General features: G+C 38.1%; 1 protein-coding gene across 1 annotated transcript in view; it reads left to right on the top strand.

Annotated features, from left to right (window-relative positions):
- Window positions 1–2,193: 2,193 nt before the first annotated feature.
- LOC107707194 (glypican-3-like) overlaps window positions 2,194–11,387 on the top strand; it is a 74,553-nt gene continuing 65,359 nt past the window's right edge. The window contains exons 1-2 of the mRNA XM_016511128.1: window positions 2,194–2,407; window positions 7,471–7,632. Of these exons, the coding sequence (XP_016366614.1) occupies window positions 2,194–2,407; window positions 7,471–7,632 (376 nt within the window). The remainder of the gene's footprint in view (window positions 2,408–7,470; window positions 7,633–11,387) is intronic.

The following is an 11,387-nucleotide window of genomic DNA, read 5'->3' as shown; positions in this document are numbered from 1 at the left end:
TGATGACTGATGTATCTACAATGGAATACAAGCAGGCCAAGCCGAGACATGCAGCCCGCAGGAAGATTGAACTGAATTCTAATCATACCGCATGTAATGCCAGGGGGCCACAAGACCAAAAAAGCCAATGAGAGGTTCTCCCTTTTTCTACTGGCACATCTTTTCCATTTTTTTGTTGATGTCTCTGTTGCTCATTCCAGCCTTCTCGTCCCGAGAGGAAGAGCTGAATGTCAAAGCACAATAGACAGCTGACTGTCTTTGTAGTCTCAAAGGCACCTTTACTCTGGCTCAATCAATCTGACGTTTTGATGTGGCGTCCCCTGCAAATATTTTATTAGATAATGAGTGCTCAAATAAGGATGACCGTTGTTAAACTCATAGTTCGGTGTCATTGCTTTGGTTTCGTCTGAGTAATGAGGGGTTCGGAGGGTTGAGTACAAAGTGAAGTCAGGGTCCATCTCTCAGCAGTCTCTCTGATCAACATGAGATGAGAGGGAGCCGTATTCCCGTCCGTTGGTACTCACGAATGAGATCCAGCTAATGAAGTGCCTCTGACCTCCCTCAAGAGCTCGTGTTAGAGGCTGTTAAGGGGCTTCTGTGCCGCTTGTTTTAATGTCAGTAATGGCAGAATGCAATTCAGAGACACTTGTTCACCCCATCAAAGGCTAGATCCTCTCAGTGCAGGCAGTATTGTTATTCCAATTATCAAAAGCAAGTCCTTGTAGAAATGATAAACTACCTCGCTAAGTATGCCGTCTTATTTCAACAAACAGAATTGTAAATAGGGAAACTACGTCTGCCATTGGTTGGTCAAGCGGATAGTCCTGTTTCAATCTCATCGGTCGAGCCTGTGTCTGGATGCTCAAATGTTTTGGGGGGAAATCAATATACAAATGGATTACTTATAGTTGTCTTTGAGATTTGAGGAAGTATTTTATCATAGAAAAATTGTGCACAATGCACATCACCATTAATCGGTGTTCAGTTAATTTATAGCTGCATTTTTAAAACATGAGAGTTAAAAACATTACTCAAGATATATGTATGAATATTCAGTCAAATTGCTTATCATCATTATTTATTATTATTATTTATTCACATATTAGTACCTTAAAGGTACATATTACTACTTTAAAAGTACATATTTTATTTCCTCTACTAAATGTATTTATTTTTAAATGAATTATTTCTTTAAATTATATTTTACAATAATTTACAATTTCATTACAATAATATTTTTCTATATTATTTAAAATATTATTTTAGTATTTTATTTTTAGTATATTTCATATTTTTTATTATTATTTTTATGTAGAATAATTGAAGCATTATTATTATTATATAACAACAATGTATTTTTAATGTACATATTAATTTTCACATGCAGTGATGACTTCATATACACTTTATATATTCACATATTTAATGCTTGGAAGGTTCTAACATTTTTCGTAGCAATATGTGAAGTCCTTAATACACTAGATTTAGTATAGTGTCAAGGGGCAGTAGACAGAGCCTTGGGCAGTGAAGTACCTTCATATTTTGATAAATGCCCACACAGTTTCTGTAATTATGAGATAATGGCTTAGGTCAATGTCTCTGGTAGTCCATTTAAAGTTGAAGGCGAGGGATCACATGCCCACAAGCCATGAAAGTTTCTACTAATGACTGTGGTCAGCCTTTCTATTAAAGCACATATCTTGGATTTTCCTGGGCTGATTGAAACAGAGCAACACAGCGTGTTTGTGCGGGCTGCGGGCTTTTATTGTGCTGTTATTTACTTTATCTCTCCCTAACTGAATCTCACCCTTGTGTGCTCCATGCTGTGGAAGTCTGATGTACTTTCTTTCATTAAATAATTCCAATGGCACTGTAAGACGACAGAATGCTTTGCTTTAGTCCATTAACTCTCCTGCCTCCCTGGCAGAGGAGCCCGATTCATAATCATATACTTCGTATACTTTCATCAGCCCGTTGACTTTCCACTTCTTTTAATTGTTCACACATATTGATGTCTTTGAAGTGAGTCTAGAAAGAAAAGTCATAATTCCTGTGTCGTTGCTCTATAATTCATGCTTCTAATAACATCCTTTTAACATTTTCTGTATTTTAACACAGCATGTTTTCCCCACAGCCTCCATTAAACTTGCATGCTGATAGCTTTATAAATGGTTCTTAAGATCACGCTTATGCATGCATCTGGCTGCGCTCTGTGTCTTCAGGCTTGTTAAGGAGGAGCGTGAGACTGAAATGTGTACACAGCGCTCACCACGTCTCCGTCAGAGCCGTCTTTTTCATCTGGGCTCCGACAGGGATACTCACACGCCTGAGGCCTTTGGCCGAGGCTGCATGAGGGAAGGGGAATTTAGGAGTTTTTTTCTAGAAATTTTAGGCGATAAGGAAGGAAGTGAGTGTGTCATGACTCAGTGGACAATGAATATGGAAGAGGTCGTATCTACAGTATCTCACAGAAGTGAGTACACCTCTCACATTTTTGTAAATATTTTATTATATCTTTTCATGTGACAACACTGAAGAAATGACACTTTGCTACAATGTAAAGTAGTGAGTGTACAGCTTGTATAACAGTGTAAATTTGCTGTCCCCTCAAAATAACTCAACACACAGCCATTAATGTCTAAACCGCTGGCCACAAAAGTGAGTACACCCCTAAGTGAAAATGTCCAAATTGGGCCCAATTAGCCATTTTCTCTCCCCGGTGTCATGTGACTCAGTGTTACAAGGTCTCAGGTGTGAATCGGGAGCAGGTGTGTTAAATTTGGTGTTATCGCTCTCACTCTCTCATACTGGTCACTGGAAGTTCAACATGGCACCTCATGGCAAAAAACTCTCTGAGGATCTGAAAAAAAGAATTGTTGCTCTACATAAAGACGGCGTAGGCTATAAGAAGATTGCCAAGACCCTGAAACTGAGCTGCAGCACGGTGGCCAAGACCATACAGCGGTTTAACAGGACAGGTTCCACTCAGAACAATTTGGACATTTTCACTTTGGGGTGTACTCACTTTTGTGGCCAGTGGTTTAGACATTAATGGCTGTGTGTTGAGTTATTTTGAGGGGACAGCAAATGTACACTATTATACAAGCTGTACACTCACTACTTTACATTGTAGCAAAGTGTCATTTCTTCAGTGTTGTCACATGAAAAGATATAATAAAATATTTACAAAAATGTGAGGGGTGTACTCACTTCTGTGAGATACTGTATATAGAGGCTCAACCTATGTTTTTCAGCCAGAGTCCTTGAAGGTACACCAGGGGGGTCTGAGGAAAAGTAGCACGATACACACTTTGTGACATTTCTAACTACTAGTTAACTAAAGATCTGTTAAGCATTTTATAATCAATGTTAATGTTCTTATGGTCTATGACATGATTCTACTTTTTTTATTTAATTCACAGTATATAAATGCTATGAACTTTTAATTGAAAATTAATTTTAATATTTTTTGGGAGGATATAATGTCAAATATCAGGGCAATACAACTGCCCTGATATCATGATGATTAAAAATCTTTATAGAAAATTGAAATAAAGTAGCTTGATTGTATCTCTCACTGAACGTTTGCAAGTATTAGTCTTTTATGTCTTAGAAAAAGGTGAATACATCTTATAAAATATCATAGAATTTGACCTGGTTAGTTCAGGTTTTAAAAGGTCTTATGATGCAACCTCCCAAAAACTTGCTGATATTTATGAATTGACCATTTATGGTATTTGTGAAAGATACTTATTTAAAAACATGATTAAGATGTGTACATTCATACTTTGGAAAATATGTTATTACATTTGCTTTGAACTAGATTTTTAAAAGTTTTTTATTTATCTTGGACACTCTTATTTGTCATTGACCCCTTAATAAAAGCTATTACAAAATGTTATATGTAAGTATAAAATGGGTAAATCTAGCTGTTTTATACTGGCGGTATGAGTTGAAAACTGCTGCTAGAACAAGACAAACAAATGACGTTTGTATGGTCACATTCTCAGTGCACGATATTTCTTCTACAGACTGAGGCATCTACGTTTTAATTTCGAACAAATGTTTTCTGTTCCATTTTCAGAAGACAAACAATCTAATCCGTCGTATTTATGAGCAGTCTTTAGTTAGAGACTGTGATGTAATATTTGTTTATGCTTCTCTGCTGGGAGCAATCTCCCTCCTGTAAAGTCCTTCACTTTTCTCTGACAGTTCGCAACTTCTCTAATAAAGTACATTTATCATCTGCAAACAGCAGACGTGCCGATAAAATTGTCTGTTTTGCTGAAGATAATTACAGAATCTGTCTGAGTTCTTTCTCCTATCATACCTGTTCCCTTCTGCCAGCTCTCCCCCCGCCCCTCCACTCGCTAGGCTATTGACAGCTTAATAAATTTGCCTTGGAATCTGAAATTAGCTTGATCGTATCTGTCGCCGGTCCTTTGCGAGCATTGATTTTGGATATTAAGCCTGTCGGTGCGCATATGAAATGTGCCGTCTGCACAATATGGCAGGTTTGCCCATGATTTCTCATTTCATATCCGTATTGGTGCAGATCAGAAAGTGTTGGGTTTTTCTTGCTGTTGTTGGTATCTGATGGCATGTGATGTTAATGGGTTTATTTACCCATTCCTAACAGGCGCTGTGTGCTTAGTAGATCAGCATTTTTTGCTTTCTCTTAAGGCGATTTCTTTGACATTTTGTCTTCACATTTTCATATGGGATTTAAAATTTGGCAGCACTTAAATCTCCTGCATTTTAATCTCTTTCATGGTCTATTAAGTTATTTCAATCAACAAAATTTGTAGAGTATGTTTTTAGGACTTCTTGTTAGATTTGTTTTCTCATCTTCGATGATGAACTGGCAAGGATTGAAAATTTAAAATGTGATCATTTATTCAGCAGTCTTTCAGTATAAGAATCGAAAGGAATTTAATGATTCCGGTTCTGAATCCTAACAGTTCCATTAACGATTCTTTTCCATTTGAGAAGGAAATATTAGGAAAGCAGAAACACAATTCTGTTGCCAAGTGCTTGGATAATTTTCATAGTAAATGTGTAACAACCAAGAACAAAAAATGTGGTAATATTTCATTCAGTCCTTTTTTTAATTTTTTTATAGAATACCACTGACAGAATGTCATGATGTGTATTAACTACCAATTATCATATGAACAACTAATCAGTACCTACACTAATTTAGGCCTTAAAGGGATACTGACCCAAAAACTTTTTTAAATCATTATTTACTCATGTTCATGCCCTTCCAAACTTGTATGTTTTTTTTTTCTGTGGGAGAAAAAATAAGATATTTTGAAAAATGAAAAGTTACTGGGGTCCAGTGTCGTTTGAACCCCCCCTTTTTAATATCTTATTTTTATGTTTCACAGAAGAAAAAAGTCAAACAGGTTTGCAACAAAAAGAGGATGAGTAAATGATGACAGAATTCTCTCTTTTTTTTTTTTATGTGAACTATGCATTTGCAGGCCTATTTATGTTTTTGATTCAAGAACCGGCTCATAAGGGTCATCTCAAGAATCGGCCTTCACTGCTTGTATTGTATTTTTCGCTCTGAACAGCAATGGAGGGAACAATTTCAGTGAAATTTGTAATCCTATTGGAAGAATATTGTAAATTTTAAAGCCATTAATAAAACTGAATGTCGCAAAAAATCATTTGGATCTGGCATTTTTTGTAAAAACGGAACCGTTTCTCTGTTCTGACACCTAGTAAAGACCAAACCTGATTGAATCTGAACGCAAGTAAGTTATGTTCTTGTAGCATGTTCTTGAGGTCTCCTCCATGAGGAAATTTGCTATCTGAGAGCATCAGACTGTGAATTTTTATCCTGTTTTATTTTTATCCTGTACCTTTTAGTCGAACGCTGTACAATAGTTATGACAGTGTTCCAAAGTGCAGCAAAAAGCCTCTCTTAAACAGAGCAGTGACACTTTCGTCTCTGCCCAGATCGTGTTATGCCCTCCTTTTCTCCTACCCCATCATCATCTTCTATGTCTGTGTGAACTGGAGCATTGGGACTCCTCTGAAGTTTGTTTACAGCACTATCAATCAACCTAGTGCCACCTCCACCCCCTCAGGTAGCTGACATACACACACTCACACACTTCATTTGGCTCCGGTTTAACAGTGCTGCTCTGAGATGCATGAGATGACAGAGAGGCAAAGTGACTGAGAACAAAGTTGCATGTAGGATGCTCTTTCAAAATAATAATGGAAATGAAAATTTGAAAGGGCTGAGGATTTGCGGAGTGCAAGTTCTCTCCTTGCAAGTGTAATCGCAAGATAATTGGCCACATTTCCAAATGTGGATGCGCGGCCCCGGGGAAAACATTTGCAATAATCCTACTGATTTTCGCAGCAGCTGTTTCCTAGTCCCGGTTCACATGCAGAGAGGTCTGTTTGACCTGAATGCAGTGGAATCCCACAATGCACTCTGCCCAAAACACCCCTTTACATGTGTTATTCAGTGTTGGAAGTTCTGCAAGATAAGACGCGAGTATTGTGTGGGTTTTTTTCCCTACTTCAGTAGGAAAGCATTTGCAATTCACAAAGTAACATTTAAAATGTGAGGAGATTTAATGTTTTATGCTTATTTATGAAAAGAGTTGATAAATAAATTAATGTGAAAATTAACCTGTGTAAGATTTCGATTGTGTGCAGTTTTTTTTTTTTTTTTTCACATCCGCCTCCTGGCACATGGGGGACTTAATCAGGCATTGGTCATTTTTATTTTCTGTATCCTTGATGTTTGATTCAGCAGAGATCAGATAGCATCGCTCTCTTTCTCTCCCCACAGGGCATGAACATTTTTAGATTATTATTCATATGTGAGCCACGAACTGAAGCACCTTCATCCAGAGAGCTTATTTCTCAATAGGCTTTTCTCTCCCAGCAAATCCAATTATGCCTCTTTGATAGATAACCTTCAAACCTTGATTCTAGTAAAACGGGTGTCAACAAATCACCCATCACCTCTTCATTCACTTCAACAAGACGTTCCTGTCAATGTGTTGACTGTTTTTTCTGTTCATCCGTGTCTCTTTCATCCAATCCACATGGGGAGTTGCACTACTTCAGACTTTAAATGGACAGATTTTGCATAGTAGTAGTCTCCTGGGGTCCGTCTTTACCAAACGTTCTCCCTGATTATCTTGTTTTCCTTTAATGAGTGTTTGTTCTCTGCTAATCAGTTTGGCAGGATGAAATGCAATGCATAGAAATTAAATATCATGTTTCAGTTAAGTAGCAGGTATTCATTTTGTTGTGTTTGAGATTTGAATAGGTAACGTAAACAGTGTGCTCTATAAAAGGAACGGTTTTCTCCAGCTCTCTCTGAAGCTTGACTCATAAAGCAAACACGCTTTCAGATGGAATTTATTAAGTGCCGCGGTCTGTTTACTTGTTTATTGCAATGGCTGTAACAAATTTTGTGTCTCTCCTGTTCTTCAGGCTCAGATCTGCAGGTGTGCCAGCCGAAAGGCCTGACCTGCTGTTCTCGCAAAATGGAGGAGCGCTACTTGCTCATTGCCAAACAGAATTTGGAGTCCAGTCTCCAGGCCACCAGCGCCCAGCTCAAAGTTCTCATCATTCAGAATGCCGCCCTCTTTCAAGGTGAGTTTCTGCAACAACGCAATTAAAAATACACACTGGGACTGATTCATGAAACTTGATGAAATTTCAGTTTAAGACATTTTTGCTTTATGAAGTTATGAACAAATTTATTCGCATCATGATTCATGAATGAGAACCAGTGTTTTTAGATCAACTGACAAAGGTGCGGTCACATTATGAAATTTTATGGGCCAAAAAGGTTCATTGTCAGTTGTGTATCAATGTATGAAGCTCCCACAGAGGTCACTTGCAAACCAAGCAACTTTTTGTTGGTTAATGCAGTGATTAATTCGCCCACACAAAGAATTCCTGGTCGCATGGATTCCTAATAAAAAGACTGAAATTCGTCTGCAAAATTTGGAGAACAACAGTAAATGCGACCACGCATTCGGATGGCTGTGCATTTTTACTGTTTTTTTTTTGTTGCAGATTATTGCTAGTCATGTTCTACGATATGAGATCATAATTAAAGGTGCAAGGCTGATTAGTCTATTATGTCAGATAGGGCTGGGCGGTAAATCGATTCATTCACGTTGATTGAAAAATGGATCTTCTTGATTGATCAGTTTAATGAATCGTGTAATTTGGCATCAGTGGGTCGCCTTCACTAATTGTGTTGCACTAACAATGTTAGCATGGTGGATTTAGCTAGCCCCTGTCTGTTCAGAGAGGTGGTTCAATGCTAATTGCTTCAGCATTAAGCCTGAGAGAAATTCTCAAACAGCCTGCAGAATTTCTGAAATGTGCTTTTGTCTCGTCGTGTTTTTCCCCGGCACGCTCCCGCAGTGAATTGCGAACGGGCCTTGTTTGCAATCTTCTATGCTGCTCTCCTCATTGCTTTTGATTCTTTTGTACTTTTCGTGGCTGACACAGATCAAAGGGCTCTGCTCTCCACTCCAGCATCCTCCATCCCTTCCCTTCACTCGACTCCCATCAGCCCCTGCTGCCCCTCCCCGCGCTAGCCTGGCTTTCTCACACAGCGCCAAAGAATCGGCTCTTTGAAGTCAACTTTGCCAAACAATCATAAAAGTTAAGAGGCTAAATGGATCTTCTTGATTGATCAGTTTAATGAATCCTGTAATTTGGCATCAGTGGGTCGCCTTCACTAATTGTGTTGCACTAACAATGTTAGCATGGTGGATTTAGCTAGCCCCTGTCTGTTCAGAGAGGTGGTTCAATGCTAATTGCTTCAGCATTAAGCCTGAGAGAAATTCTCAAACAGCCTGCAGAATTTCTGAAATGTGCTTTTGTCTCGTCGTGTTTTTCCCCGGCACGCTCCCGCAGGGAATTGCGAACGGGCCTTGTTTGCAATCTTCTGTGCTGCTCTCCTCATTGCTTTTGATTCTTTTGTACTTTTCGTGGCTGACACAGATCAAAGGGCTCTGCTCTCCACTCCAGCATCCTCCATCCCTTCCCTTCACTCGACTCCCATCAGCCCCTGCTGCCCCTCCCCGCGCTAGCCTGGCTTTCTCACACAGCGCCAAAGAATCGGCTCTTTGAAGTCAACTTTGCCAAACAATCATAAAAGTTAAGAGGCTCTGTCACAGGGACTTTTTCAGGGCATCTAGTGATGAGCGCCGCGTGCCAGTTTTCTGGGTCCCCTCATCAGTCTCATATCGCATTTAGTCACAGTGTGTCTCTTTTGATTCATGTCAATGGCTTGGTTAAAAGCCTCTAAAATCGTAAACGGAATCAGCCTGTGGGTGATAAAAGAGGGACATGTGGCATGTGAGGAGGTTTTTTGAGACTTCAATTTGTGATCCAGTCTGTCCTACAAATCAGGAGTTCTGAAAAATGAGACACAATATAAGGGTGGCAGCATCTGCTATAAAATCTGTCACAGCGGTACCTTTTCAAAAGGTACTAATATGTACCATTTCGGTACTAATATGTACTTTTAAAATACTAAAATGTTCCTTTAAGGTACTAATATGCATCCTTTAAGGGTAAATAAGGTGCAAAAGTGGCCACATTGACAGTTTTTGGACCTATTTTCTGAGAGAGTAGCACGATAGCATAGTACAATTTGATATCATACAAGATTGATAAGTTGTTAACCTGAGAACTGCAGGTGATATTTGCTATACAAATCATGTTTAAAAGTTATACAGAACGCCACCCGTGACCCATTTTATGGGGTAATAGTGATATTTTTATGATTTAAGGTTTGTTTAGGTCCATTAACAGTTTTTTTGTTAGTGTTTTCTTGTCAGTGTTATTGTAGTATCATTGAGATACTATTATATCGTTTTTCTTAATATTTTGAAATAATTTTTTTGTTGTTGATTTTGTAATTTTCATCAGTTTTTTTCATGTCTATATTTTTTTCATTTTATTTTTAGTATTTTAGATCAATTTAAACTAAATGAAAATGAGAAGCATTGCCTTGGCAACTAGCTGAAATACGTTTTTTTTCTATTTTATTTTATTGCAGTTAATTTTATCGCAAGTAACAAATTTTTAAAATGGTTTTATCTTTAGTTAACTATAATAAACCTGTTTGTTGTGTTCAAACTGCTAGACTAAGTGGGTTGGAACACAAAGTACAGTCTTCTCTGTTTTTGACCAAAGCATTCATCTAGCCTATATTTATCAAGAAAAACAATAAAAAAATCAGCGCAGATGGATGTGTCCATTTCGTCTGATATCCTGGAATTCAATAGACAGACACCTTCCTTCATGCGGATTTAAACAATTGTACCCCTGTATGGTTTTATCTTTAGTTAACTATAATAAACCTGTTTGTTGTGTTCAAACTGCTAGACTAAGTGGGTTGGAACACAAAGTACAGTCTTGTCTGTTTTTGACCAAAGCATTCATCTAGCCTATATTTATCAAGAAAAACAATAAAAAATCAGCGCAGATGGATGTGTCCATTTCGTCTGATATCCTGGAATTCAATAGACAGACACCTTCCTTCATGCGGATTTAAACAATTGTACCCCTGTACAATTAAACAATCGATTACAGCTGCCGTGATTAAAAATGAAGGAAAAGCGTCTATTCGCTGAATTACATTTTGAATCGTGCACGCTGCAACAGATTGCTTTTTACGCATTGCTTTTTTTGTAGCGCAATCATACGCATTTCCGTTGAGCTTAGGAATGCAATGACCAATCAGAGAGGCTTAGATTAGTCAGCGCTGAAAACTCCAGAGTTGTTGTCGCGTGTGCGTGCTCACCGATTGAATTCATAATGAACTGACTGACTCGTCATAAACAACACTGTGCAGACATGAGGTAAATAAAAGATTAATTTCGTAGCTTCAATGATTATGACAAGAGTTTTTGCATAACTGCACTCGACTAGACTAACGTCATGGACCGACATGTTTGTTTGTGAGAACAGAGCCAGAATATATGGTGAGCCATTTCCACAAAATGCAGACGCAAAACACAAAAAAGTTTTTATATGTATTCTATTAATCAACATTAATAATCACTATTACAATATTAAAGGTGCTGTATGTAAGTTTTTGACTCTACTAAAGCATAAAAATACCATAATATGTTTGCAGATATTTAAGAAACATGCTAAGTTAACATATTTGTTTATCTGAAAAACAATGCTACAGTCAGTTATTCTCCTTTGAAAATGTGTGTTCCGGGCCGGAATGTCGGTCTCTGTTTTGGTTTGTGAAACCCACCCACTGCCAGTTTACCCAATTGTATTTCGGCACCCCGGGTTGCCAGTTGGCGGGAAACACAGCGTATTTCATTTCAGTCATGGAAGCTGGCAAACGAAAGGGGTCAGAG

The sequence above is a fragment of the Sinocyclocheilus rhinocerous genome, unplaced genomic scaffold, assembly GCF_001515625.1.
Source record: "Sinocyclocheilus rhinocerous isolate Xijiao unplaced genomic scaffold, SAMN03320098_v1.1 scaffold174, whole genome shotgun sequence".
NCBI lineage: Eukaryota > Metazoa > Chordata > Actinopteri > Cypriniformes > Cyprinidae > Sinocyclocheilus > Sinocyclocheilus rhinocerous.
This window is presented reverse-complemented; position numbering and strand designations above follow the sequence as displayed.